We start from the raw sequence: 27,177 nt of genomic DNA, 5'->3' as shown, positions 1-27,177 counted from the left end.
GTAGTTGCGGCACGCGGGCTCTAGAGCGCAGGCTCAGTAGTTGTGGTGCATGGGCTTAGTTGCTCTGCAGCATGTGGGATCTTCCCGGACCCATGTCCCCTGCATTGGCAGGCAGATTCTTAGCCACTGCGCCACAAGGGAAGTCCCAGTTCTCCTGTTTCAGAAAGCAGAAGCGTGTGGTTCCCCCTAAGGTTGCAGAGGTCCTTGTTCAGGGTTTTGTTTTGTTTTTTTAAATTTTACTGAAGTATAGTTGATTTACAGTGTTGTGTTTAATTTCTGCTGTACAGCAAAGTGACTCAGTTACACATACATATTCTTCATATTCTTTTCCATTATGATGTATCACAGGATATTGAATATAGTTCCCTGTGCTATACAGTAGGATCTTGTTGTTTATCCATTCTATATACAGTAGTTTGCATCTGCTAATCCTAGACTCCCAATTCTTCCCTCCCCCCTGCCCCTTGGCAACCACAAGTCCATTCTCTATATTTGTGAGTCTGTTTTTGTTTCTTAGATATGTTCACTTGTGTCCTATTTTAGATTCCACATATAAGTGATATCATACGGTATTTGTCTTTCTCTGACTTAACTTTGCTTAGTATGATAATCTCTAGGTCCATCCATGTTGCTGCAAATGGCATTATTTCATTCTTTTTAATGGCTGAGTAATATTCCATTCCACACACACACACACACACACACACACACACACACACACACACACACACACACACACCCCATCTTTATCCATTCATCTGTTGATGGACATTTAGGTTGTTTCCATGTCTTGCCTGTTGTAAATAGTGCTGCTGTGAACATAGGGGTGCATGTATCTTTTTGAATTATAGTTTTTTCTGGGTATATGCCCAGGAGTGGGATTGCTGGATCATATAGCAACTCTATTTTTAGTTTCTTGAGGAACCTCCATACTGTTTTCCATAGTGACCGCACCAATTTACATTCCTCCCAACAGTGTAAGAGAGTTTCCCTTTTCTCCACACCCTCTCCAGCATTTATTATTTGTCATGTTTTTTGTTTTTGTTTTTGTTTTTTTTTGCGGTACGCGGGCCTTTCACTGTTGTGGCCTCTCCCGTTGCAGAGCACAGGCTCTGGACGCGCAGGCTCAGCGGCCATGGCTTATGGGCCTAGCCGCTCCGCGGCATGTGGGATCTTCCCAGACCGGGGCACAAACCCGTGTCCCCTGCATCGGCAGGCGGACTCTCAACCACTGTGCCACCAGGAAAGCCGTGTCAATTTTTGAATGATGGCCATTCTGACTGGTGTGAGGTGGTACGTCACTGTTTTGATTTGCATTTTTCTGGTAATTAGCGATGATGAGCATCTTCTCAAGTGCCTATTGGCCATTTGTATGTCTTTTTAGGAGAAATGTCTATTTAGGTCTTCTAACGATTTTTCTTTCTTTTTTAAAAAAAATTATTTCTTTTATTTCTTTTATATTTATTTTTGGCTGCGTTGGGTCTTCGTTGCTGCATGCAGGCTTTCTCTAGTTGTGGTGAGGGGGGCTACTCTTTGTTGTGGTGCGCCGGCTTCTCATTGCGGTGGCTTCTCTTGTTGTGGAGCACGGGCTCTAGGCATGCAGGCTTCAGTAGTTGTGGCACGTGGGCTTCAGTAGTTGTGGCTCACGGGCTCTAGAGTGCAGGCTCAGTAGTTGTGGCACACGGGCTTAGTTGCTCCGTGGCATGTGGGATCTTTGCGGACCAGGGCTTGAACCTGTGTCCCCTGTATTGGCAGGCGGATTCTTAACCACTGCACCACCAGGGAAGCCCTAACCATTTTTCGATTGGTTTGTTTGTTTTTTTGTTATTGAATTGTAGGTGCTGATTGTATAATTTGGAAATTAAGCCCTTGTTGGTCCTATCATTTGCAAATATTTTCTCCCATTCCATAGGTTGTCTTTTTGATTTGTTTATGGTTTCCTTTGCTGTGCAAAAGCTTATAAGTTTGATTAGGTCCCATTTGCTTATTTTTGATTTTATTTCTATTGCCTTGGGGAACTGATCTAGGAAAACATTGGTACGATTTATGTCAGATAATGTTTTGCCTGTGTTCTAGGAGTTTTATGGTGTCTTGTCTCATATTTAAGTCTTTAAGCCATTTTGAGTTTATTTTTGTGTGTGGCATGAGGGTCAGGGGTTTTTATCTAAAGTGACAGACTTCTTTGCCTGCTATCCCTGCTTGCCTCGTGATGGTTAGAAGTGCTGTTTAGCAGTTACTTATTTCTGGGATTCCTGAGAGATTACTGCCTACTTCATTTTGATAGACAGTCTTTCAAAACATGGGAGCAGAATATAGAGATCTTTGCAGGCAAAAGGTTGTGAAGCTTTGCCGTGGAGAACGGTCTTAGGAGGTGTTATTGGAGTGGGCTGGGTGCCTGCCTGGGAGGCATCCACAGACTTCTGTGGCCGGGAAAATTGTTTCAGGATCCATCCCTGTCCTCTGCTCCTAGGCCCCTGGTCTCCCCACAGATGGGTCTGGCAGTTTATGGACAAACTTGCTTTGGAGTTCAGATAACAATGTGTAAGACCCAAATAGACCCGAGAACTCTGGCTTCCTTTGTTTTTGAGGACATTTATTTATACAGGCGCCCAAAGAGCATGGCTTTGGTTTAACCACCAATCTGGCCTCTTCCTGCCACTTGAAAATTTCTGAGGTTTTGGGATTGTTGCCCTGCAGCAAAAAGAAGCCTGAGAACCAGCCCACCTTTCACTCAGTGTTAACAAACATAGAATGCCTGCTCAGAGCTCAGCACTTGGTTGGGAGCCAGAGAGTTCTAGAAACCTGAGAAGTGGCCCCTTCCCTCAAAAGGCTGACAACTCTAGTGATCAAAAGTAATCTAGAGTATAGCAGTGAGCAGTGTGACCCAGATTGTACGTGGAATGGAGGTTTTGGAACATGCCCTTCAGAAAAGATCCTCGGGCTTACCTGGTGGCGCAGTGGTTAAGGATCCACCTGCCAATGGAGGGGACACGGATTCGAGCCCTGGTCCAGGAAGATCCCACATGCCGCGGAGCAACTAAGCCTGTGTGCCACAACTGCTGAACCTGAGCTCTAGAGCCCATTAGCCACAGCTACTGAGCCAGTGTGCCGCAACTACTGAAGCCCGTGAGCCTAGAGCCCGTGCTCCGCAACAAGAGAAGCCACCGTAATGAGAAGCCTGCGCACCGCAACGAAGAGTAGCCCCTGATTGCCACAACTAGAGAAAGCCCGTGCACAGCAATGAAGACCCAAGACAACCAAAAATAAATTAAAAAAAAAAAAAAAAAGATCCTCAGTGAAGGTTCGTTGATTCATCAGCTGAGTGGTATGAGGAAGGATTGAGACCTTGGCCTGGTGAGTCTGAGCTCAGCTAGGCCCCAGGCACTTCTGGAGTCTGTCTGGTTTGGTGGAAGGAGCTCTGGATGGAGAATGAGATTTTGGTTCGTTCTCGACTGTCACTATCTGAGTGGCTTTGGACAAGTTTCTACCTTTTTGGCATGTCATTTCTATAAAGTGTTAGCGAGGACAGTAGTGCTGAATGCTCATGCCTACTGCTGCACTCTGTCCAATATGCTTACCTTCTTTGAGGAGTGCTTTGGGTCAGGTTTGGAGTTGAAGGTGTGGAGGCCGACTCCAGAGAGTTCAATACTTTCTGTAAGATGTGTTAGGATTGGTGTCATGAGACAGAATAGTGATTTGTGAGAGCTGGCATAGCATGACCTTCCTGGGAGGTCGCTTCTCGAGGCTTTCCTCATTCACCCCCACCCTGGTCACTCTGCTGGGGGCACATACATGAGAGCTGAGGACAGGAAAACACTTTGCCCTCTTCACAGAAGGAATTTTGCCAGCTGCTTCCCTTGTCCCTGTTTGCATTTTCACCTAACTGATGTGAAAAGAGAATTTAACAGATGTGATTGGAGTGTGGAGCAGCTATGATCACCTGGAGGTCATCAGCAATTCCCCGCATCAGAGCTGGTACCTTCTTTCCTGCACTCTTGATCTGTAGTTGGGAAGGTGGAGTACCAGCATCAGCCTGTCTTTGAAGAGTTTCTAATTGGAACAAATATGAGAGAAACTGTGTCCCAGAAAGGAATAAGGAAGGTCAGAGAGGGATAATCCTTGGCTGTCTCACTGCTGACTTGAGATCCTTGCTTAGACTTTGTTTAAAGTGAAAAGTCAGCCCTTTTCTTTTGTAAACCTTAGTTTTTCTCATCAGGACCAGACTAGATATGCACATCTAAACAAAAAGAGCCTGTGGGTACACCTGGAGACAGTTACTTATTTTGCAGATCTAGGGTTGTACCTCCTCCCCAGGAAGAAGTGACATCTGAGTAGCTGTGCTGCGTCACCCATGCAATTTGTCTTCTCTCTGAATGGTGGTAGATGTTGTTCACAGTGCGGTCTTGGGGATCAGGGCCTGTGTTCTGCCTCAGGAATCCTGGCCCAAGAGCTTTTTTTTTCCTGAGCTGCAGCCCTTTACTGTATTAAGTCTTGTATTTTCCCTGAAGGAAGAGATGAGTCTGCAAAATTCCAAAGTCCACAGTTCTAATCTTTGGCCTCTGTGAAAAAGAACCTTGTTTCTAAATGCCTTTGTTTATTATTTTTTTATAATTTATTTATTTTTGGCTACATTGGGTCTTCGTTGCTGCGCGCAGGCTTTCTCTAGTTGGGGCGAGTGGGGACTACTCTTCGTTGCGGTGCGTGGGCTTCTCATTGCGGTGGCTTCTCTTGTTTTGGAGCACGGGCTCTAGGTGCGTGGGCTTCAGTAGTTGTGGCACACAGGCTCAGTAGTTGTGGGTCGCGGGCTCTAGAGCACAGGCTCAGTAGTTGTGGCAATACGGGCTTAGTTGCTCTGCAGCATGTGGGATCTTCCTGGACCAGGGCTCGAACCCGTGTACCCGGCATTGGCAGGCGGATTCTTAACCACTGTGCCACCAAGGGAATCCCTAAATGCCTGTGTTTAAACATGATTTCCTAAGCTGCTATATGGGATCTCCTGGGCATTTGGGTGAAAACTGCAGCAAATCCTGAAGAGCCCATGTTGGTTGAGGAATCTTTTCCTCTTATGTGAGGAAAGATAAATCTCATTCTGCTGAGAGTCATACTGACATACTGATTAAAACGTAAGCCCTTAATCTTTGGTCTTTTTGTCTGATGGATTGGTAATCAAGGTCTTGTGTACATTTCAGAGGTGAGCTTTTTCCTTGGGAACATTGGTCAGTTATTGGTCAGTTATCACCACCTTAGCCACATTGGTCAGTTATCACCATCTTGGATTCAGACTCTCACTCAGGGCCTCTGTGTGGGTTCTCTGTGACCCTCAAGGTGCCCCAGCAAAAACCTCCCTGGGTCTCCCTCTGCTGCCTTTCATGGGATCTTTTGCTGGCTTTGAAACAGGTTGGGGGTGGGGGTTGGTGTTGCCCCTGGGCAGCCATGGTATCTCTGACCCTGACCAGCTCTTTTCCTTCTTCTTTTTTGTTTTTAAATTAATTTTTATTGGAGTGTAGTTGATTTACAATGTTGTGTTAGTTTCTGGTGTACAGCAAAGTGAATCAGTTATACATATACATATATGCACTCTTTTTTAGATTCTGTTCCCATATCAGTCATTACAGGGTATTGAGTAGAGTTCCCTGTGCTATACAGTAGGTCCTTATTATCTATTTTATATATTAAGCAGTGTGTATATGCCAACCCCAATCTCCCATTTTATCCCCCTCTTTCCCCCTTGGTTGACCAGATCTTTTCAACCGTTAGATTCTACATCCAGCCACCCCACTGCAGCACTTCCAGAACTGAACTCTTCCTACTGCTTCCCAAGCCTGTCCCTCCTGCTGCACTCCTGACCTTCTGCCCAGGAGCTGGAGTGAGGGACTGGAGTGCTGTCCTCTCCTCCCTTTCACCCCTATGTCCAGCCTCCAGTCCCTGTCACTTCTCCTGCTGACCTCTCTCCATTCCGCCACCCTGTCTGTGCTGCTACCTTCCTCACTGGCCCTTTCAGTCCACTTTGACCCTCCTCCAGTTCAGCCTTATACTTGTTTCTAAACACAGAGTCGCCTCTCCTTGTAAACCCTTTGGTAGCTTCCTTTCACCTCCCAGGAAGGTCCTGGCTCCTCGCTGTAACTTGGGCTGCTCTCCACAGCCTAGTTCCTGCTGACCTTCCAACACTTCAGCCCCCAGTTCTGTCTTCACATCACCAGACTGCACATTCCCAGGCACGGGATGCTGCTCTGGGCCTCTGAGCCTTTGAGTGTGTCATTCTCTCTGCCTGAAACAACATTCCCACCTTTCCTCACCTGCCTCATTCTTACTTCAAATTCAGCATGGGGGTCGCCTCCTCCAGGAAGCTTTCCCTATTCCCTGTGTCATTCTTGTGTCATTCATGTATCTACTATTGTTTCTCAAGCCTAACATTTACTTTGTTATATTGAAATTACCTGTTTTGATGTTTTGCTCTTCATTTAGACGATGAGTTTATCGACCATGTTTTGCCTGTATTGGGTATGTTAAAATATACCTGCACTGGACGTCTTATTCATTCCTGTATCGCTAGTAGATGTTCAGTAAACGCTTGTTCTGAGTTGATCATTTTATCCCCAATTCTGTATATCCTAATTAATAGGAAATTCTCAGCTCTTTTCTTTCACCCCTGGGGCCCTCAGATAGACTTAGAGAAGGGCAGGCTGGGTAGAAGTGACCTCTGGAAAACGGTACTTCAGCACTTCAACTTGTCCAGGGCCCCACCAGCCACAAGGTATTAATAGTTGGAACATCTTTGTGTGGCAAGCAAATGGGAAAGTCTCCTGGATTCTCATCCCATGGAAGCAGAGTGCCCCAATCCACAGCCTTAGTCTCATCTGGATGAAGTTGTTAGTGTCCTTTCTGAGCTCAAGGCCCCCTCTGCCTCTTTTTTTTTTTTTTTTTTTTTTTTTTTTGGCTGCACTGCGTCTTCTTTGCTGCGCGGGCTTTCTCTAGTTGTGGCAAGCGGGGACTACTCTTCGATGTGGTGCGCAGGCTTCTTGTTGCGGTGGCTTCTCTTGGTGTGGAGCACGGGCTCTAGGCGCGTGGACTCCAGTAGTTGTGGCACGCAGGCTCAGTAGTTGTGGCACACGGGCTTAGTTACTCCATGGCATGTGGGATCTTCCTGGACCAGGGCTCGAACCCATGTCCCCTGCCTTGGCAGGTGGATTCTTAAGCATTGTGCCACCAGGGAAGTTCCCCCCTCTGCCTCTTAAATGAATCCCAGGCTAGTTTGGTGGCTATCTGGTGGCAGTGTGCTAAGGCTTGTGGTTCCTACTTCACTGGAATTGATTTTAGCCATTTCTGGGACTTGTGTGGCATTTTAGCCATCTATGTGGTAAACTGGGGAAGTGAGAGACCATGGAACAGGGTGTTAAACTGCCAGGGTGAAGATGGTGCATTAGAAAAGTAGTGCGAGCCATCCAGGGAAGAGTGACGTTAGGGCAGCACCCAGAGCAGTGGGTGGTGGTGGGTTGTTGCAGTGGGGGATCAACCCCTGCAGGAGGCCTAGAGGGCTAGGAAGGTATCCATGAGGGAGGAGGCCTTGGGGAAGTGGCTTTCTACACCCTGGTGGGTGATAGTGTTGGAGAACAGGCCTCCAACACTCCACGCCCCCGTTTCAGAAAAGATGAGTCAGAGTAATAAGGGGAATAATTTTAACCTTTAAAAAACATAGGACTTCAACTATGATAAGGGACCCAGGGAGAGTAGGGAGGAGGGTGGAGGCAGTGACAGCTGAGCCTGGTGCATGTTCCTGCCCCTCTTCAGAGTTGAAGAGCAGCACGAAAATTATACCCATGGAGATGTACATCAAGACCACGGAACTCAGACCCAGTCTTTCATGTGGATCCTTCATGGCATCTGGGCTCTAAGCACTCAGGGGCCAAAGCCATTCTCCCTTCCAGGGAACCATACCAGAGTCAGGTCTTCAGTCTGGGTTTATCCAGGGCCAGGGGGGAGGGGGTAAGGAGGATGGCGGGGATCCCTCCAGAAGTGTCCCTGGCTATGCTGAGTTCCTTTCTTCTGTCTGTGTAGGTGTAGACGGGGCACTGCCTGCAGAGCAGGTTCTGCCAGCCTCGCTAGAGAGGATGCCCCCGTGTCCGTGATGGGCTGTGGGACAAGCAAGGTCCTTCCCGAGCCGCCCAAGGATGTCCAGCTGGATCTGGTCAAGAAGGTGGAGCCCTTCAGTGGCACTAAGAGCGATGTGTACAAGCACTTCATTACAGAGGTGGACAGTGTTGGCCCTCTGAAAGCTGGGTTCCCAGAAGCCAGTCAGGGTGCAAACCCCTGCCCTGGTGCCCCCACTACTGGCCACACAGAGCCTCCCTCAGAGCCACCACGCAGGGCCAGGGTGGCTAAGTACAGGGCCAAGTTCGACCCACGTGTGACAGCCAAATACGACATCAAAGCCCTGATTGGCCGAGGCAGCTTCAGCCGAGTGGTGCGTGTGGAGCACCGGGCAACCCGGCAGCCATATGCCATTAAGATGATTGAGACCAAGTACCGGGAGGGGCGGGAGGTGTGTGAGTCGGAGCTGCGTGTGCTGCGCCGGGTGCGCCACGCCAACATCATCCAGCTGGTGGAGGTGTTTGAGACACAGGAGCGCGTGTACATGGTGATGGAGCTGGCCACTGGTGGAGAGCTCTTTGACCGCATCATCGCGAAGGGTTCTTTCACTGAGCGTGACGCCACTCGAGTGCTGCAGATGGTACTGGATGGCGTCCGGTATCTGCATGCACTGGGCATCACACACCGAGACCTCAAGCCTGAGAATCTGCTCTACTACCACCCAGGCACTGACTCCAAGATCATCATCACCGACTTTGGCCTGGCCAGTGCCCGCAAGAAGGGTGACGACTGCCTGATGAAGACCACCTGTGGCACACCTGAGTACATTGCCCCTGAGGTACTGGTCCGCAAGCCCTACACCAACTCAGTCGACATGTGGGCGCTGGGCGTCATCGCCTACATCCTGCTCAGTGGCACCATGCCCTTTGAGGATGACAACCGCACCCGGCTGTACCGGCAGATCCTCAGGGGCAAGTACAGTTACTCGGGGGAGGTGAGTCTTCTGTCTCGGGGACGTTGGGAGGCCCCTGGGTGGGTGGGGGCTCCTATCCTACAGCCCTTAATCAGGGGCATGTGCTCTCAGGGCCGTGTTCGTGGGGCCAGACAGATGATGTAAAAATGGTAAAGTGAGACTAGTAGGGTATCTTAGCTTGAATTTCCCCAAAAGTGAGCCCTGAGACAAGGACTTGGGAGCAGACTGAGGACCCTGTGAATAATCATGTGGAATGTGCTCAGAATTGTACCACTGAGGGGCAGGAAAGAGGGTGGGTTTTAATCCACTGACTCTTGTATGAGTCGAGAATTTCTTTGCAGGGGCTTTAAATGCCTGGCACTTCTGGGCTGTTCTGAATGCCAACTAGTGGTGGAGAAAGTCCTCAGGCAAAGAAGCAGAGAGATACAGGCACTGGCCATGGGAAGCTGTCAGCACGCACATGAGCACCGCAGCTGCAGGCAAGCCCAGAGGTGGGCTGAGAGGAAGCAGGACAGGGCATCCATAGCATCTAGTCCAGAGGACTAGGGCAAGCTAGTGACCGTGCCCTGTCTAAAGGAACAGCTGCTTCTCATCTCAGCCCAGTTTTGCCACAGAGCAGGGTGGACTCCATGCACCCAGACATTCTAGTTTTTTAAAGAGAAGCCAGAAAATCTGATCTTAAAGTGTTAAAATATAATTCACATATTTAAGCAGTACCATGTGCTTAACCCAGCAAATGCTTACTTCTGGCCCTAATTCAACCAGCAGGGCATCAGTTTGTGTCTTTGGATCCATTGATAGTCCTGATGCCTGAAGAGACCTGTTAGGTTTCAGCACTGCTGGGAGCTGAAGGGAGGTGCAGAAAGAGTAAGAACTGGTTGGTCCTCAGACAGGATGCTGACGGGGTAGGAGACAAGGCTCACCACAGGAAACGGTGAACACAGCAAGCTGGATAGAATGTTCTTGGGGAGGTTGTGAAGAGAAGAATGTGTGGCTTTATGTGGGAGGTGAGGTAAGCTTTGCAGGATGACAGGATTCTGCCAAGGCAGTGAGGGCCCCTCCCCAAGTGGCCCCTGCAGAGTGCTCCCCACAGTGTTCCTCTCAGGCCTGCACTGCTATCCATGCCTCCTGAACAACCCATGGAGAGGGAAGGGAGCTCTGGGACCAGCTCCCTTCTGCAGCCCAGCTTTCCTCCCAGGAATGTTGGACTGGGCCCTCCCTGGTCTCAACCAATTGGCCCAGAGCAGCATTTCCTACAGGAGTTGCCCCAAAGCCTCATGAAGGCAAAGTGCCTGCAGTGCTTGTGGTCCTGTGCTCGATCATCTTCCCTGTCAGCTTCAGGACATGGTCGTGGGGTCAGTCAAGGATTTCCCTCCTGTGAGCATGGGGGCTGGCCTTCCCTAGGGGGTCCCCACATCACGTGCCTCAGGGTGGTGAGAGGAAGGGAGGGAAGCCACCTTCTTGCAGCCAGCTCTGTGCTGACCACAGGTGAAGGAGAAACTGGGACATTCTCCAGCTCTCCCCTAAAGTTTTTCATGTTTTCTTCTGTGCTCCAAATGGATTCAACAAAACAAATGCCAACTGGCTGGGAAGCCCAGGCTGTGATGCAGTGGTCACAGCGGACACCGCCCTGCTCACCCTTTGGGCTGGGTTTCATCACAGGTCAGAAGAGCCAGAATCCACCTCACAGAGGCAGTGTTGTGCCAGGGCCCTGCCTGGCTTGCCCTTGGAGCTCTGTGTGGTGTAGCTTAGCTACAGGAGGCAGGGAGGTTTCCCAAGAGTTGCTGACAAAGGAAGGATTCTTTCCAGAAGTCTGTAGGTTTGCCCAGGAGTTCCTGATTCTGGCAGTCGTTGATCAGGCAGTTTATCTAATGGGAGCTTGCAGAGCCTTGCTAACTGGCTGTTGATTATCTGAGGGTGAGAGAATGACAAATAAATAGGGTGGGGAATGAACTCAGGCTTCCTGCTCCTATTGTGGCCACAGACTGAGTCCTGAGACTCTGCTTCCTGCTCTGCTGGAATCACGTGGCACGGGTCTGGGGCTCCTGGTGTGTGTGGGGGCACTGCCCAACCTTTGGCCCCCACTGCCCTTCATCTGAAGCTGAAAACATCAGTTCCCAGTCCCAGATTCAAATCCCTGGCCAGCACTGATGGCACCTGTCTGTTACCAGGAGCTTGGCAGACCCCGAGAGGAGATTCCACCACCATCTGCAGAGAGCTCTGGATTGGGAGGAGTTTGTCTGGGGTATTTCCTGGGTAAGGATACCTTATCATTAGATCAGGCTCTCTGAGCTGGAGATCCGGCATCTTTCTCTTTTGCTTGTAATTGCCTACCCGTAAGTGCACTGGGGATGATGCAGAGAGACATGAAGGCCTGTTCCCCATCCCCATGAAACCTGAGATTGCCCGGGAGAAAGGACTAGGAATAGGAAATGGCCACAGAACGAACCCCTGTTGGCAGGCACATGCCAGCACAGGCCTGGGCAGTCTGGAACATGGGCCATGGGGCACAGGTCAGGTGGTGGATTGGCCCCCCTTCTTAGGACTGGGCCCTGCCCCCATCCTCACCCAACCATCTGTCTTCTACTGTGTGATGGTCATTTGCCCTTATGAAGGCATTCTGAGTAAGCAAGGCCCTGTCTGAGAACCTCAGGGAGGTGTTTCCATCTAGCTTCTTGTGCAAATAAGGGACTGCCCACTTTGAACTCAGCAAGGTTTGGAGGTGTGCATTCCTCACCTGACAGTCCCATGGCACTTGGTGCCTTTCTAATAGGCACCCTGCCCCCTTATAGTGGTTTCTCATGTATACCACACTGTCTTGTGTGCTTGTTTCCCAGGGGCTCTATCCATGCAGCTCTCTTTCAGGCTCAGTAGTTTCTGTGGACTTGAATAGAGGACTTCCTTCAGGAGGTGGGCTTTGAGGAGGAGGAAGCTCAGAGAAGGGGATGTTGCTCACTGTGCTCCAGAATAAACAGGAGATTGTTTGGGAATAACAGCAGAGGTTGATGAGGCTGGGCCAGGCCTGGTGTTTGTTGCTGGTAGCTCTGTAGTGCCAGGGATTATTTGGAGATTCCAAGCATTAGGTGGGAGGGAGCCCTCTGACAGTGAAGGGGAAATGTAACAGGAAGTGTTGTGGGAGACTAGCTGGAGGGAAACTAACTGGGGGCTGTTGGAATAATCCCAGTTTGGAATGGGGGAGCCTGGTGTCCTGGGGATGTTTGGGTCAGATCAAGGATTCTAGCGAGTGGGCTCAACATAGTACATGTGAGCCATAGTTTAGAAAGAGAAGGAGTTGGGGGGCAGAGCCTTCCTGCAGCCCTGCAGGAGGAGCATCATCTCACGAGGCAGATTGAGAAAAGACCCCAAGCTGCCCTCTGCCCCGGAGAGTACGTAGAGTCCTGCTTTGACATCCCCACATGGGACCCAGCAGTGGAGGGATGCACACAGGTGGGGCCTCCTTCAGCACCTGCCCCACAATGCTGACACTCTAGACACTCTAGCCCCCAGCCCTGGCCCCACGCTCCACCCCATTCCCTACACACCATGGGCCCGAGATGTTTGCTCCTTTCACTCCACACTATGCTTTTGCTCAGGATTTTCCCTCTATTCCCAGTGTCAGCCTAAGAAATTTGACTGGCTCTCAATCATCCAATTCAAAGATTGCTTCCATTAAGAATCATGCCAACCATTGCCATTGTGTAGCCTACTGAGTACCAGGCATAGGTCTGAGGGTTCTACACCCAGCATGTCTAATCTCTACAATAATCTTGTCAGTGGGTATAATCCCCTCATTTTATAGATTAGTAAACTGAGGCTAGTGAGGTTAAGTAGCTTGTCCAAGGTCTCACAGAGGGTGGCAGGCTTGGGATTTGAATCCAGGCCATCTTGGCTTCAGAGTTCTTGGCCTTCCCATGCCTACAGTCTACTTTCCCTGACACATACGCCTCAGCGTGTTGCTGGAGTCTTTGTTTCAGCACTTTCCCAGGCTGTCATCTGTGGACATCTTTTCCCTCCCCAGCCTGTAAGGTTCTTGAGGACAGCATGTGTATCAGTACATATGCTCCCAATACTTTCTCCTGCTTCTCTTGAGGGAAGCACCAGTGGTTGCTGGTGAGGCCCTGGGCAAGGACCCAGAAGTGACTGTCAGGTAGACTAGGCTGCTCCTGCTGGCTGGGAGTGTTCTCTTCTGGGGCTGGGCTCTAGGAAGAAGTGGGGAGCCTGCTGGAGATGCACTTAGGGGGTTGTTGGCCAGACCTGCATATAAGCAAATGTAGGAATCTTGGAAGAGGAGAGAGTTCTGGAAAGGAAAGCCTGTGACAGGTGATTTTGAGAGGAGAAATCTGAATTTTTATCCAGTGACTGGAGGTGCTGGAGTGGCAAGGGCCAAGCTAGGGTCATGTTGGAAGTGATCGGGAGATACATGTTGGCCAGATGTGAGGAAGGCCTGTGTGAGTGTGAGAGCAGTTTGAAGACACAAAGTCACCTTGAAAGAGGGAGCTTCCTGTCATGGGAGGCCTGGAGCAGCTGCTTCTAAAGGAGTGACACAGAAGGTGAGTCACCATCTGTAGACCGTACGAGAGGACTGTTATGGTCCCGCCAACTTGGAGATTCTGTGATTCACCTGACATGAAATGCGACGTTGTGGGCCTAACGTTATTGCTTTTGTCAAGAGTTCTATTCCTAGAGGCAGGATGGATGAAGAGGCTCTTGTGGGAATGATGACAGAGTGATGCCATCAGCAGCTTTGCTGTCTGCCACGTTTAGCAACTTTTAATTGTCACCCTCCTCTGCTTGGGCAGTCTCTGAGCTGTGGGCGAGCCCAGGTGACTGCACCAGGAACAGGTGGGCTTGGGCAAAGGTTCTCACAGAGCCTTGTTCAGGAGAGTGAGTGCTGCCAGGCGGAGGACAGAATCCTGGTGGGAGACGAAGCTCACCTGCAGGACCGATCTGCCACTTCCCGGGGGATTGTGTTGGTGGGAGGTGGCTTTCCAGGGGTAGGTCTCTGGGCTGCAGGCTGACCATCCATCAACTTGGGCCAAGGGGCACTTGCTCAGGGACTGTGAGTTACACCATGTGGTAGTTCTGATAGCCCTGCAGTAGGATGAGTGCCCAGAGCCAGAGCTGACATTTACATTCCCATCCCAGCTGTTTGCCACTTCCAAAAGTGACTCTGACACTTGCCATTCTACCCTGGGATGTTGAGAGTAAAATGAAGTGCAGGGCATGTGGTGTGTTCTGGTGCTCTCCACGTGAAGGGCACCTGCGCCTGTGGGGGCTGCTCATGCAGCCTGCTTCATATGCTCTGACGGAGCGGCCAGGTGAGCAGGGATAAGACCTTGCCCCAGAGCCATGGGGTAGACTGCACGGGGGACGTGGGAGAGCTGGTGACTGGACGTGTGTGGGCAGCAGAGCGGAATGCAAGGAGGCAGGTGGTGTATTTCTGGGCTCGTGCTTGGATTCTGCTGGATGCCTTTACTTGCCTCGTGTTCCCATGGCCAATGTGGATAGGGGCCCATGTGCCACCTCTGGGCTACTGCTTGGCTCCCTGGAGCCCCATCCTCTTGGCATCCCTCTGCTGTTGTTGCCCTGGTTACACACTCACCTCCTGTGGTGGCAGAAACTTGCCCATCTCCCCACATTGTTGCATTTAGCATTTTTGCCAAAACACCTTGCTCCGACCACCCACAGCATCTTGTTATCCCAAGGTCCTTTCATTACTGCTGTTTCCCACCGCCCTGCTGAGGTCTCCTCCAACAAAGGGGTATATTGTGGGTTGCGTTCAGAGCAGCTTCTGGTGCCCTATCCATCCCCTCCCTCTCCTGCTCTTCCCATTGTCTGCCTCAATAGCTCTGCCCTTTCACAGGCCCTGTTGCTTCTAGGCCCTTAAGTTCCTCTGGGACCTGCTGGGGCTCTTGTTTCTCCCACATTCTGACCTCTTTAAATCTGCTTATGACCTCCCATGCTCATCCCCTGCCTGCCCCCACTGAGGTGGTTAAAGGTGACCTGATCCAACCACACCCCCCGGCCGTGCCTCTCCAGACTCTCCTTCCTCATAGGTTTCTCTGTCTCCCAGTGCGAGTGTGGTGCCCAGACCTGAGCTTTGCTGCAGCATGTCCCGGCCAGCCTGGAGCAGGAGACTGAGTCACCTTCGTCTCTTCACTCATCCTGCCAACCCATGTAGACCTAGTGCCTGCCCTGAGCCGAGTCCTTTGAACCCAGGGTTCCAGGGACACAAGCCTCTGGGGACCGAGGCCACAGTAGGGGTGACATGCTGACAGCCACCAGGGATCCAAACTGCCTCAGAAATTAGAATGGGAAGAAGTTAAAAAAAAAAAAAAAAAAAAAAGGCCAGGTTAGGCCCTGGAAATCACCTCACTTCAGCAGAACCCTTGAGTGGAGATAGAAGAGACCATTATGTAGCTAGCTCTGAAATCCAGAACCTTCTAGGGCTGTTCCAGGACATTGTTTTTTTGTTCTTGGGTTTTTTTTAAATTTAATTTTATTTATTTTTTATACCATAGGTTCTTATTAGTTACCTGTTTTATACATATTAGTGTATATATGTCAATCCCAATCTCCCAATTCATCCCACCACCACCAGCCCCCCGCCACTTTCCCCCACTGGTGTACGTACATTTGTTCTCTACATCTCTGTCTCTGTTTCTGCCCTGCAAACCGGTTCATCTGTACCATTTTTCTAGCTTCCACATATATGCGTTAATATACGATATTTGTTTTTCGCTTTCTGGCTTGCTTCACTCTGTGTGACAGTCTGTAGATCCATCTGCGTCTCTACAAATAACCCAATTTCGTTCCTTTTATGGCTGAATATTCCATTGTATCTATGTACCACATCTTCTTTATCCATTCATCTGTCGATGGGCATTTAGGTTGCTTCCATGACCTGGCTATTGTAATAGTGCTGTAGTGAACATTGGGGTGCATGTGTCTTTTTGAAGACAGGGTATATGCCCAGTAGTGGGATTGCTGGGTCATATGGTAGTTCTATTTTTAGTTTTTTAAGGAACCTCCATACTGTTCTCCATAGTGGCTGTATCAATTTACATTCCTACCAACAGTGCAAGAGGGTTCTGATTTCTCCACACCCTCTCCAGCATTTGTTGTTTGTAGATTTTTCTGATGATGCCCATTCTGACTGGTGTGAGGTGATACCTCATTGTAGTTTTGATTTGCATTTCTCTAATAATTAGTGATGTTGAGCAGCTTTTCATGTGCTTCTTGGCCATCTGTATGTCTTCTTTGGAGAAATGTCTATTTAGGTCTTCTGCCCATTTTTTCATTGGGTTGTTTGTTTTTTAAATATTGAGCTGCATGAGCTATTTATATATTTTGGAGTTTAATCCTTTGTCTGTTTCTCATTTGCAAATATTTTCTGCCATTCTGAGTATTGTCTTTTTGTCTTTTCTCAACTTTAAAAAAAAATTATTTATTAACTTATTTTTGGCTGTGTTGGGTCTTCATTGCTGCACGCGGGCTTTCTCTAACTGCGGTGAGCGGGGGCTTCTCATTGCGGTGGCTTCTCTTGTTGCGGAGCATGGACTCTAGGCATGCGGGCTTCAGTTGTTGTGGCACGCAGGCTCTAGAGCGCAGGCTCAGTAGTTGTGGCACACGGGCTTAGTTGCTCCGTGGCATGTGGATCTTCCCGGACCAGAGCTCGAACCCGTGTCCCCTGCATTGGCAGGCGGATTCTTAACCGCTGCGCCACCAAGGAAGCCCTGTCTTTTCATCTTGATTGTAGTTTCCTTTGCTTTGCAAAAGCTTTTAAGTTTCATTAGGTTTCATTTGTTTATTTTTGTTTTTATTTCCATTACTGTGGGAGGTGGATCAAAAAAGATCTTGCTGTGATTTATGTCAAAGAGTTTTCTTCCTATGTTTTCCTCTAAGAGTTTTATAGTGTCTGGTCTTACATTTAGGTCTCTAATCCATTTTGAGTTTATTTTGTGTATGGTGTTAGGGAGTGTTCTAATTTCATTCTTTTACATGTAGCTGTCCAGTTCTCCCAGCACCACTTATTGTAAAAGACTGTCTTTTCTCCATTGTATATCCTTGCCTCCTTTGTCATAGATTAGTTGACCATAGGTGCGTGGGTTTATCTCTGGCTTTCAATCCTGTTCCATTGATCTATATTTCTGTTTTTGTGCCAGTACCATATTGTCTTCTTTACTGTAGCTTTGTAGTATAGTCTGAAGTCAGGGAGTCTGATTCCTCCAGCTCCGTTTTTTTCCCTCAAGACTCCTTTGGCTATTTGGGGCCTTTTGTGTCTCCATACAAATTTTAAGATATTTTGTTCTAGTTCTGTAAAAAATGCCACTGGTAATTTGATAGGGATTGCATTGAATCTGTAGATTGCTTTGGGTAGTGTAGTCTTTTTTTTTTTTTTTTTTTTTTTTGAGGAGAAAGAGCCCAGTTTTTTTATTTGATCATTTCTTGCATTTGAAGTACTCCTCGATGATATCCTTGGCCTGAGACTCTTTGCCATAGTCCTTAACCACCACACAGCTGCAGCCAACCACTTTACGGGGTTTTCCCTCTCTGTCAGTTTTACAGAGGCCTACCCATTCCCCTAGTTTCTTGTTGTCATCAACCTTAATCAGGCTGATTTGGTGCTCAGCACAAAGGGCCTCCACCAACTTGACATACATAGGCTCATCACAGTTGGACGCAAGCACACAGAGGTGGGCTTGGCGCTTGTCTAAGGCTTTGGCAGCTTCGCGAATTCCACGTGCTAGGCCATCGTAGATGAGGGCGGTCTTAAGCACCTCTTGCAGAGCAGTATTAACGTCCATTACACCCTCAGCAGCAATGCCTTCCTCGGCCATGGCGGTGGGTTACGGCCATGGCGGTGGGTTACGGGTGGAGCTGAATCTAGAGTGCACCCGTGCCTGCGCCTCCGCCTCCGCCTGGCTCCGCGGCAGCAGGGCAGTATAGTCATCTTCACAATATTGATTCTTCCAATCCAAGAACATAGTATATCTCTCTGTTTGTGTCATCTTTGATTTCTTTCATCACTGTCTTATAGTTTTCTGAGTATAGGTCTTTTACCTCCTTAGGTAGGTTTATTACTAGGTATTTTATTCTTTTTGTTGCAGTGGTGAATGGGAGTGTTTCCTTAATTTCTCTTTCTGATCTTTTGTTGTTAGTGTATAGGAATGCAAGAGATTTCTGTGCATTAATTTTGTATCCTGCAACTTTACCAAATTCATTGATTAGCTCTAGTAGTTTTCTGGTGGCATCTTTAGGATTCTCTATGTATAGTATCATGTCACCTGCAAACAGTGACAATTTTACTTCTTTTCCAATTTGTATTTCTTTTATTTCTTTTTCTTCTCTGGTTGCTGAGGCTAGGATTTCCAAAACTATGTTGAATAATAGTGGCGAGAGTGGACATCCTTGTCTTGTTCCGGATCTTAGAGGAAGTGCTTTCAGTCTTTCACCATTGAGAATGATGTTTGCTGTGGGTTTGTCGTATATGGCCTTTATTATGTTGAGGTAGGTGCCCTCTATGCCCACTTTCTGGAGAGTTTTTATCATAATTTGTTGAATTTTTTCAAAAGCTTTTTCTGCATCTATTGAGATGATCATATGGTTTTTATTCTTCAGTTTGTTAATATGGTGTATCACATTGGTTGATTTGCATATATTGAAGAATCCTTGCATCCCTGGGATAAATCCCACTTGATCATGGTGTTTGATCCTTTTAATGTGTTGTTGGATTCTGTTTGCTAGTATTCTGTTGAGGATTTTTGCATCTATATTCGTCAGTGATACTGGTCTGTAATTTTCTTCTTATGTAGTATCTTTGTCTGGTTTTGGTATCAGGGTGATGGTGGCCTCATAGAATAAGTTTGGGAGTGTTTCTTCCTCTGCAATTTTTTGGAAGAGTTTGAGAAGGATGGGTGTTAGCTCTTCTCTAAATGTTTGATAGAATTCACCTGTGAAGCAATCTGATCCTAGACTTTTGTTGGAAGATTTTTAATCACAGTTTCAATTTCACTGCTTGTGATTGGGTCTGTTCATATTTTCTATTTCTTCCTGGTTCAGTCTTGGAAGGTTATACCTTTCTAAGAATTTGTCCATTTCTTCCAGGTTATCCATTTTATTGGCATAGAGTTGCTTCTAGTAGTCTCTTAGGATGCTTTGTATTTCTGCAGTGTCCGTTGTAACTTCTCCTTTTTCATTTCTAATTTTATTGATTTGAGTCCTCTCCCTCTTTTTCTTGATGAATCTGGCTAAAGGTTTATCAATTTTGTTTATCTTTTCAAAGAACCAGCTTTTAGTTTTATTGATCTTTGCTCTTGTTTTCTTTGTTTCTATTTCATTTATTTCTGTTCTGATCTTTATGATTTCTTTCCTTCTACTAACTTTGGATTTTGTTTGTTCTTTTTTCTCTAGTTCCTTTAGGTGTAAGGTTAGATTGTTTATTTGAGATTTTTCTTGTTTCTTGAGGTAGGCTTGTATTGCTATAAACTTCCCTCTTAGAACTGCTTTTGCTGCATCCCATAGGTTTTGGATCGTCGTGTTCTCATTGTCATTTGTCTCTAGGTATTTTTTGATTTCCTCTTTGATTTCTTCAGTGATCTCTTGGTTATTTAGTAACGTATTGTTTAGCCTCCATGTGTTTGTATTTTTTACGGTTTTTTCCCTGTAATTGATTTCTAATCTCCTAGTGTTTTGGTCAGAAAAGATGCTTGATATGATTTCCGTTTTCTTAAATTTACCAAGGCTTGATTTGTGACCCAAGATGTGATCTCTCCTGGAGCTTGTTCCGTGTGCACTTGAGAAGAAAGTGTAATCTGCTGTTTTTGGATGGAATGTCCTATAAATATCAATTAAATCTATCTGGTCTGTTGTGTCATTTAAAGTTTGTGTTTCCTTATTAATTTTCTGTCTGGATGATCTGTCCATTGGTGTAAATGAGGTGTTAAAGTCCCCCACTATTATTGTGTTACTGTCGATTTCCTCTTTTAGAGCTGTTAGCAGTTGCCTTATGTATTGAGGTGTTCCTGTGTTGGGTACACATATGTTTATAATTGTTATATCCTCTTCTTGGATTGGTCCCTTGATCATTATATAGTGTCCTTCCTTGTCTCTTGTAACATTCTTTATTTTAAAGTCTGTTTTATCTGATATGAGTATTGCTACTCCAGCTTTCTTTTGATTTCCATTTGCATGGAATATCTTTTTCCATCCCCTCACTTTCAGTCTGTATGTGTCCCTAGGTCTGAAGTGGGTCTCTTGCAGACAGCGTATAGATGGGTCTTGTTTTTGTATCCATTTGCGCCTGTGTCTTTTAGTTGGAGCATTTAATCCATTCATGTTTAAGGTAATTACTGATATGTATGTTCCTATTACCATTTTCTTAATTGTTATGGCTTTGTTTTTGTAGGTCCTTTTCTCCTCTTGTGTTTCCCACTTAGAGAAGTTCCTTTAGCATTTGTTGTAGAGCTGGTTTTGTGGTGCTGAATTCTCTTAGCTTTTGCTTGTCTGTAGAGCTTTTGATTTCTCCATCAAATCTGAATGAGATCCTTGCCGGGTAGAGTAATCTTTTTTTTTTTTTTAGCATCTTTATTGGTGTATAATTGCTTTACAATGGTGTGTTAGTTTCTGCTTTATAACAAACTGAATCAGCTGTACATATACATATATCCCCATATCCCCTCCCTCTTGCGTCTCCCTCCCACCCTCCTTATCCCATCCCTCTAGGTGGCTGCAAAGCACAGAGCTGATCTCCCTGTGCCATGCAGCTGCTTCCCACTAGCTACCTGTCTTACATTTGATAGTGTATATATGTCAATGCTACTCTCTCACTTCGTCCCACCTTACCCTTTCCCGCTCGTGTCCTCAAGTCCATTCTCTACGTCTGTGTCTTTATTTCTGTCCTGCCCCTGGGTTCATCAGAACAATTTTTTTTTACATTCCATATATATGTGTTAGCATACGGTATTTGTTTTTCTCTTTTTGACTTAACTTCACTCTGTATGACAGACTCTAGGTCCATCCACCTCACTACAAATAACTCAATTTCGTATCTTTTTATGGCTGAGTAATATTCCATTGTATATATGTGCAACATCTTCTTTATCCATTCATCTGTCAGTGGACACTTAGGTTGCTTCCATGTCCTGGCTATTGTAAATAGTGCTGCAGTGAACATTGGGGTGCATGTGTCTTTTTGAATTATGGTTTTCTCAGGGTATATGCCCAGTAGTGGGATTGCTGGGTCATATGGTAGTTCTATTTTTAGTTTTTTAAGGAACCTCCATACTGTTCTCCATAGTGGCTGTATCAATTTACATTCCCACTAACAGTGCAAGAGGGTTCCCTTTTCTCCACACCCTCTCCAGCATTTGTTGTTTGTAGATTTTCTGATGATGCCCATTCTGACTGGTGTGAGGTGATACCTCCTTGTAGTTTTGATTTGCATTTCTCTAATAATTTAAAATATATTCTTGGCCGCACCGCACAGCATGTGGGATCTTAGACCAGGGATTGAACCCACACCCCCTGCATTGGAAGCACAGAGTCTTAACCACTGGACTGCCAGGGTAGTCCCCATCTCAAGTTTTAGAACACAGCTTTACCATCCTTTAAGTTGTCATGCCTTTTCTCATTTTATTTTTATCTTTGAGATTCTCTGCCTCTTTTTTTTATATATATAAATTTATTTATTTACTTATATTTGGCTGCGTTGGGTCTTCGTTGCTGTGCGCGGTCTTTCTTTAGTTGTGTCGAGCAGGGGCTACTCTTTTTTTTTTTTTTTTTTTTTTAGGGGCTACTCTGCATTGCACTGCGTGGGCTTCTCATTTCGGCGGCTTCTCTTGTTGCGGAGCATGGCCTTGAGGCACGCAGTCTTCAGTAGTTGTGGCATGCAGGCTCTAGTGCGCAGGCTCAGTAGTTGTGGTGCACAGGCTTAGTTGCTCCGCAGCATGTGGGGTCTTCCCGGACCAGGGCTCGAACCCGTGTCCCCTGCATTGGCAGGCGAATTCTTAACCACTGCGCCACCAGGGAAGCTCCTCTGCCTCTGTTTAAACCTCTGTTATCTTCCTCCTTTTTCTCCTGTCAGCCTCTCTCCCTCAACATCTTTCTCTTTTCTGCTGCTCAGGTCCCCCCACCCACAGCGTGGTCTCAGCGTGTTGGATACTGTCTGTTCTGGAAGTCCAGACACCAGGATGGTGAGTGTCTTGACCAGAGGAGGAGATGCTGGCTCTACAGCCCCACAGTGTCTAATTGTGCTGATTTTTTCAAAACACTTTTCCTCATGGTTAACATCAGAGAGTGCTGTTCTTATCACACTAATAGTTCTGCTCTCCTGAGTAAACCTGAAGCTCCATTTCCCAGAATAGCCTCTGTGCCCTTCTCTCTGCTCTCATTCAGGCCCATGTCAGTACAGGAAGGAGGACTTTGAACATGGGAATGCTGGATCTGAAGACACATGTTGAGACAAAGTTGAGGGAAGAACTGAGTCATGGGAGCAAAGCCCAGGCTTCTTTCTCCCCCTTCTTCCCCTAGCATCTCTTTGCCTGGGCTTCCTTCTCTGCCAGGGAACCTTCCCCAGTGTCATCATGGGCTGGAAGAGAACCCATAAAGGCCAAGACATCAAGTCAGCTTAAACGTTACATGCTCTGCTTCTCTTCCTCACATGCAGCCAAGTGGGAAGAAAAGATGGGGAGCCATCTTCTTACAACCCAGGACTTTATAAACTGGAAGAGACTTAGAGTTCATTGCATTCAGCTCCTTCATATTAAAAGTGAGGAGGCTGTGATTTCTCTACTGTCAGCCAAGACGGTAGACCTAGAACACAGGTCACTGGGCTTCCAGCCCAAAGAGACGCTAGGCCTTTTTCTCCCCTTACTTGAGAGCCGTCAGACCTGCTTACCAGAGGGAGTCTAGGGTATGCCCCGTGAGCTGGGTTTGCTGCTGGAAGGAAGCAGCTTCTCCTCCCTCTGCAGCCTAGGCCTCGAGAGCTGGTTCCAGCCCTTGTTCCCTTAGCCCTGGGGCTCAAGGCAGGACCATGGAAGTAGCTTGGGTAACATTCTTGCCAGGCCCTTGTGACATTAGAGCTAGAGCAAGTGAATGAGACTGGGACGGGAGGAAGTGTGTCCTCTGAGCTGGAGTGGCAAACCCTTTCTGGTCTGGTGCCTCCCTCTGAAGGGAGAGTTGGATTCAGCTGCTGAGTGTCACCAGGAGTGACTGGTCTCACAGAAGCAGAGCGATGAGGAGGGTGAAGTTGGTTAGGAAGTACTCATGGGGGAGATCCTTCTTCTACCCTATTGGTTTCTCTGCTGTTACAGCATCAGGAGTAGGTATCTGAACTGCAAGGACTCTGGGGGTTACAGGGTAGGCAGAAGGGCGGCCAGCTCGATGGTCAGAAACAGGGTGGAGGTGATACCCTTCCTCCTACAGCCTCTTCTTGTCCTCCTCTTGGGGCAGGACCCCTCACCCACACAGCTCATGAAAGACTGACTTCTGGACAGGAGGGTGCGGGCTGTCACCCTGAGTATTGCAGCTGTCCTCTGCACACTCAGGTCTCATGGAGGCCTGAGTGTCTGGAGGCAAGGCCGACTGACATTTTGATATTCCCTTTCATGCCCCATGCTCTTTGCCAGCCCAGAAATGGGTGGAAGCCTCTAGGAGACTGGCCAGGTGGTACCTGGGGCCTGTCCCTTCTGCCACCCACCTGAGGCTTACATGTGTCCCTGATCTGGCCCCAAGTATACTGAGGCAAAAGTATATCTCTCCTTTACCCACAGCTGGCAGTTAGAGCTGTGGAAACTGAAGAGCATGACAGTTTATCATTTTCCTTTTTCCTCATGCCCATTTTTCTTTTTCTTTCTTTTGGCTCCACTGTGCGGCATGTGGGATCTTAGTTCCCCGACCAGGGGTCAAACCCGTGCCCCCTGCAGTGGAAGAGTGGAATCCTAACCACTGGACTGCCAGGGAATTTCCCATTTTTCTTTTCCTCACTTGGCTGCATATGAGGAACAGAATGTTACCTGGCCAGTCAGTCAGAGGCTGCCAGACATACTCATGTGGCTCCAGAGGCCTGAGCATGTTGGGGAAGCAGGTGGGTTGGTCTGCATGTGTTGATCGCTTTCTTTTTCTTTTTTTATTTGGTTGTGCTGGGTCTTAGTTGCGGCAGGTGGGCTCCTTATTTGCGGCTCGTGGGCTCCTTAGTTGCAGCAGGCGGGCTCCTTAGTTGCAGCTCGAGGGTGCCTTAGTTGCTGCTTGAGGGCTCTTTAGTTGCATCTTGCCGGCTTCTTAGTTGTGGCTTGCTGGCTCCTTAGTTGTGGCTTGCTGGCTCCTTAGTTGTGGCACGTGGGCTCCTTAGTTGTGGCATGTGAACTGTTAGTTGCGGCATGCATGTGGGATCTAGTTTCCTGACCAGGGGTCGAACCCGGGCCCCTTGCATTGGGAGCACGGAATGTAAACCACTGTGCCACCAGGGAGGTCCCGATCGCTTTTTCAGGAGGTGCTGAATTGGACTTGGCTAGAAGTGTGGCCATGGGTGAGTGTGGAAGGCTTTGCTTCTCCTTTGTGAGCCCTGTTGGAGACCTCCAAGGGGCCACTATTCTGGAGGTCAACATAAGCCCCTGCCCCGCTGTCAGTGGGCTGGCTCGAGGACCACCTTCCCGTGTTTGTCCTGTTTGACTTCCCGCTGCAGGTCCCTCAGTGTGTGAGGGTTAGGCTGGGTGCCATTGCACAGCCCGGTTCTCATGTCAGGACAGCTCGAGTCACATTGTCTTAGGGGACCCACCTGCGCACAGTTCTTCAAAGATGGGGAGAGCTGGGGCCTGCCAAAGAGGGTGGGCAGGCCCTCAGACTAATGAGCCCATCAGCATTCCTCACACTGCTGCCTGTACCAGGTAATTGGAGAGGCGAGCGCCTGGGGGAGGAGGAGGGGCAGATCAATCCGGCTCACTTTGGCGATCATGGCAACAAGCAGCAGGGGTTGACAGCTGGTGTGAGCCTGTGTCACTCTGGAGGTGGAGATGCTTAAGCCCACAGTGCGTGTCTAGTGGGAGGCCCATCTGAGACTGCACTGGACTGGTTTGGAGCTGCAGGGGGCCTTGGTTTGTTTGGCTGGGTATGGTTATGAAGTGGGGATGCCTCCGATCCATCCGTGTTCAGGTTCCTGACTTGTGAGTCCAGGTTCGCCACTTTTTATTCTGTCATTTGCAGAGGAGTTGCCTCTCTTCTGGCTTGACTGGACCAAGGGCCAGGGGCAGAATCCATGTCCCAGCCCTGTTTGGCTGGCCTGGGCTGGCAGCTCTGTCTTGGAGCTGTCCCACCAACAGGCTAGGCTGAGCTGCAGTGTGTTCCCCAGTGATTTCTCCTTTTCTTGGAGACCATAAAAGCCGCAGTGCAGCACAAGCACAGGTATTCCCATGACCTGTTCCAGCTCTAGGTTTGCTTTGTCCATCAGTGGCCCCATTATGCCTGCGTCTCTCCATTTCTCAAATGAGTGACAGGGGCCACAGTGTGTCTGTGGTCTAGATTGGCTGGCCCCTCACAATGGCTCTTTGTGTTCAGGTGGCAGCAGCAAGCCATGGGGCTTTCTTGAACTGAGAGCCCACAGCTACTGTGGCAACTGTCTAGTCCAGTCACCCTGCATGTCAGCCTCAGTATCAGAGCCCTGAGTTACACAGGCCTGCAGGGAAATGTGGACCAGGCTGCCTGCGTGGGAGGGCTGTTGCTCCTTGCTCTCCCTCACTGCTCTCAGACAGCACGGGATTTATGGGCCCGAACTGCCCTCCTCCTGGAGGCCAGTCGCTTACCAGGAATCACTGGGAGCTGGCCCATTGGTGAGGAGGACCCTGTTAGGTGGCTGTTTAGAAATCTGGGCTTTCTGTGACTTTCTTCCAGTTCAGCTCAGTAAAAGTTGAGATTTGCCTTCCAAAGGGCAGGTAAGGATAACAACTACAAGTAGCTCCACCCCTTCTTCAGGACTCCAGATGAGTCTTTTCCTTGTTTCCTACCCCACCCCACCCACTGCCTCCCGGTACATCGACATCAGTGGGGAAAGGCATGGGGGAAGAGTTGGGGGTCAAGGAAGCCTGACTGGGGGTAGCGATAACTGTGTTAGTGTGTGTGCTGAGTGGGCGTGCAGCTACCCCAAATGTGGGCTCTCAGACTTTCCGGAGCCCCTTGGAGAGTGTGTTCAGGGGCTCCTCAAGGTGAAGGGCACCACGGGGTAGAACAGTTAGACCACTCACCAGACAGGAAGGAGGGTGATAGGACACCTGGCATCCCAGCTGAACCACCTGGAGCAGGCTCAGCAGAAGTCCTAGCCACCCACCCTTTGGAGAGTGTCAGAGCCCGTGCCAGAGTGCTCCCAAGAGATGCAGGGACTCGGAGAAGTGCTGCATCTGCCCTCCTTCAGCAGAGTAAGTCAAGGGCCCGGGCATCTGAGCCCCACATCCTGGAAGCAGCTGCAGGAGAGGGCACCCATCAGGTGCCATGCATGGGTTGTTTACTCTCTGAGCCCCTGTCTTCTGAGTGCCTCCTGTATGCCCGGCACCAGGCACTGGTGAATAGCTAAGCATGGTCTAATGGGAACAATAAACTTGAAATTATTCGAATAGTTGCTTAGCACTGGTGGCTAAGAGAGGGAGTGTGAGCAAGTGTCCTTTAACCTGAGAACCTGAGGATTCAGCCAGGTGAAGACAGTTTGTGCGGGCTGAGGCCCTGAGACAGACGGCTGTTTGGTGTGTGGCTGAGATGAGGCAGCCGTGGGTGCACGTAGCAGAGCAGGCTTTGTGCTGAGGAAAGAATGTACTAAAACGAGGCTGGCACAGGGTACTGCCAGGAGCCCCTGTGTGGCTTAGAGAGGTCATGCAGACATGAGAAGCACCCCTGAGAAGGGTCCTAATCCCTGCTGGGCTCCCAGGATCCCCCTGCCATCCCAGCAGATGGAGAAATCTAGTTGCCTTGAATTGTTTCCTTTCTCCTCATGGCTGAGAGGCTGAGGCTGAGGCTGATGCAGAGAATGCAGTGATTATTTTGGCCACTTTTTCAGTTGGAAGGGAGGGCAGACCCTGTTTCTAAGGACTAGGAAGTGACTCAGTATGGGCATCCAGTGATGGGAGCTTAAGTCC

The 27,177-nt window shown here is 48.5% G+C and overlaps 2 protein-coding genes across 2 annotated transcripts in view; one reads left to right on the top strand and one right to left on the bottom strand.

The window, feature by feature from the left end:
* The window catches only part of PSKH1 (protein serine kinase H1), a 33,731-nt gene that overhangs the window by 5,162 nt on the left and 1,392 nt on the right, over positions 1-27,177 (top strand). The window contains exon 2 of the mRNA XM_082861847.1: positions 8,056-9,082. Coding sequence (XP_082717973.1) covers positions 8,126-9,082 — 957 coding nt within the window. The 5' untranslated portion in view covers positions 8,056-8,125. The remainder of the gene's footprint in view (positions 1-8,055; positions 9,083-27,177) is intronic.
* LOC309976265 (small ribosomal subunit protein eS12-like) lies at positions 17,367-17,901 on the bottom strand (the record flags this gene model as incomplete). The annotated part of the gene is made up of 1 exon (XM_082861846.1): positions 17,367-17,901. The coding sequence occupies one exon, from the start codon at positions 17,899-17,901 to the stop codon at positions 17,503-17,505; it is 399 nt and encodes a 132-aa protein (XP_082717972.1). The 3' UTR covers positions 17,367-17,502.

This window comes from Leucopleurus acutus, assembly GCF_964270905.1.
Source record: "Leucopleurus acutus genome assembly, chromosome: 20".
NCBI lineage: Eukaryota > Metazoa > Chordata > Mammalia > Artiodactyla > Delphinidae > Leucopleurus > Leucopleurus acutus.
The sequence above is the reverse complement of the archived record's forward strand: the minus strand, read 5'-3'. Positions and strand labels throughout refer to the sequence as shown.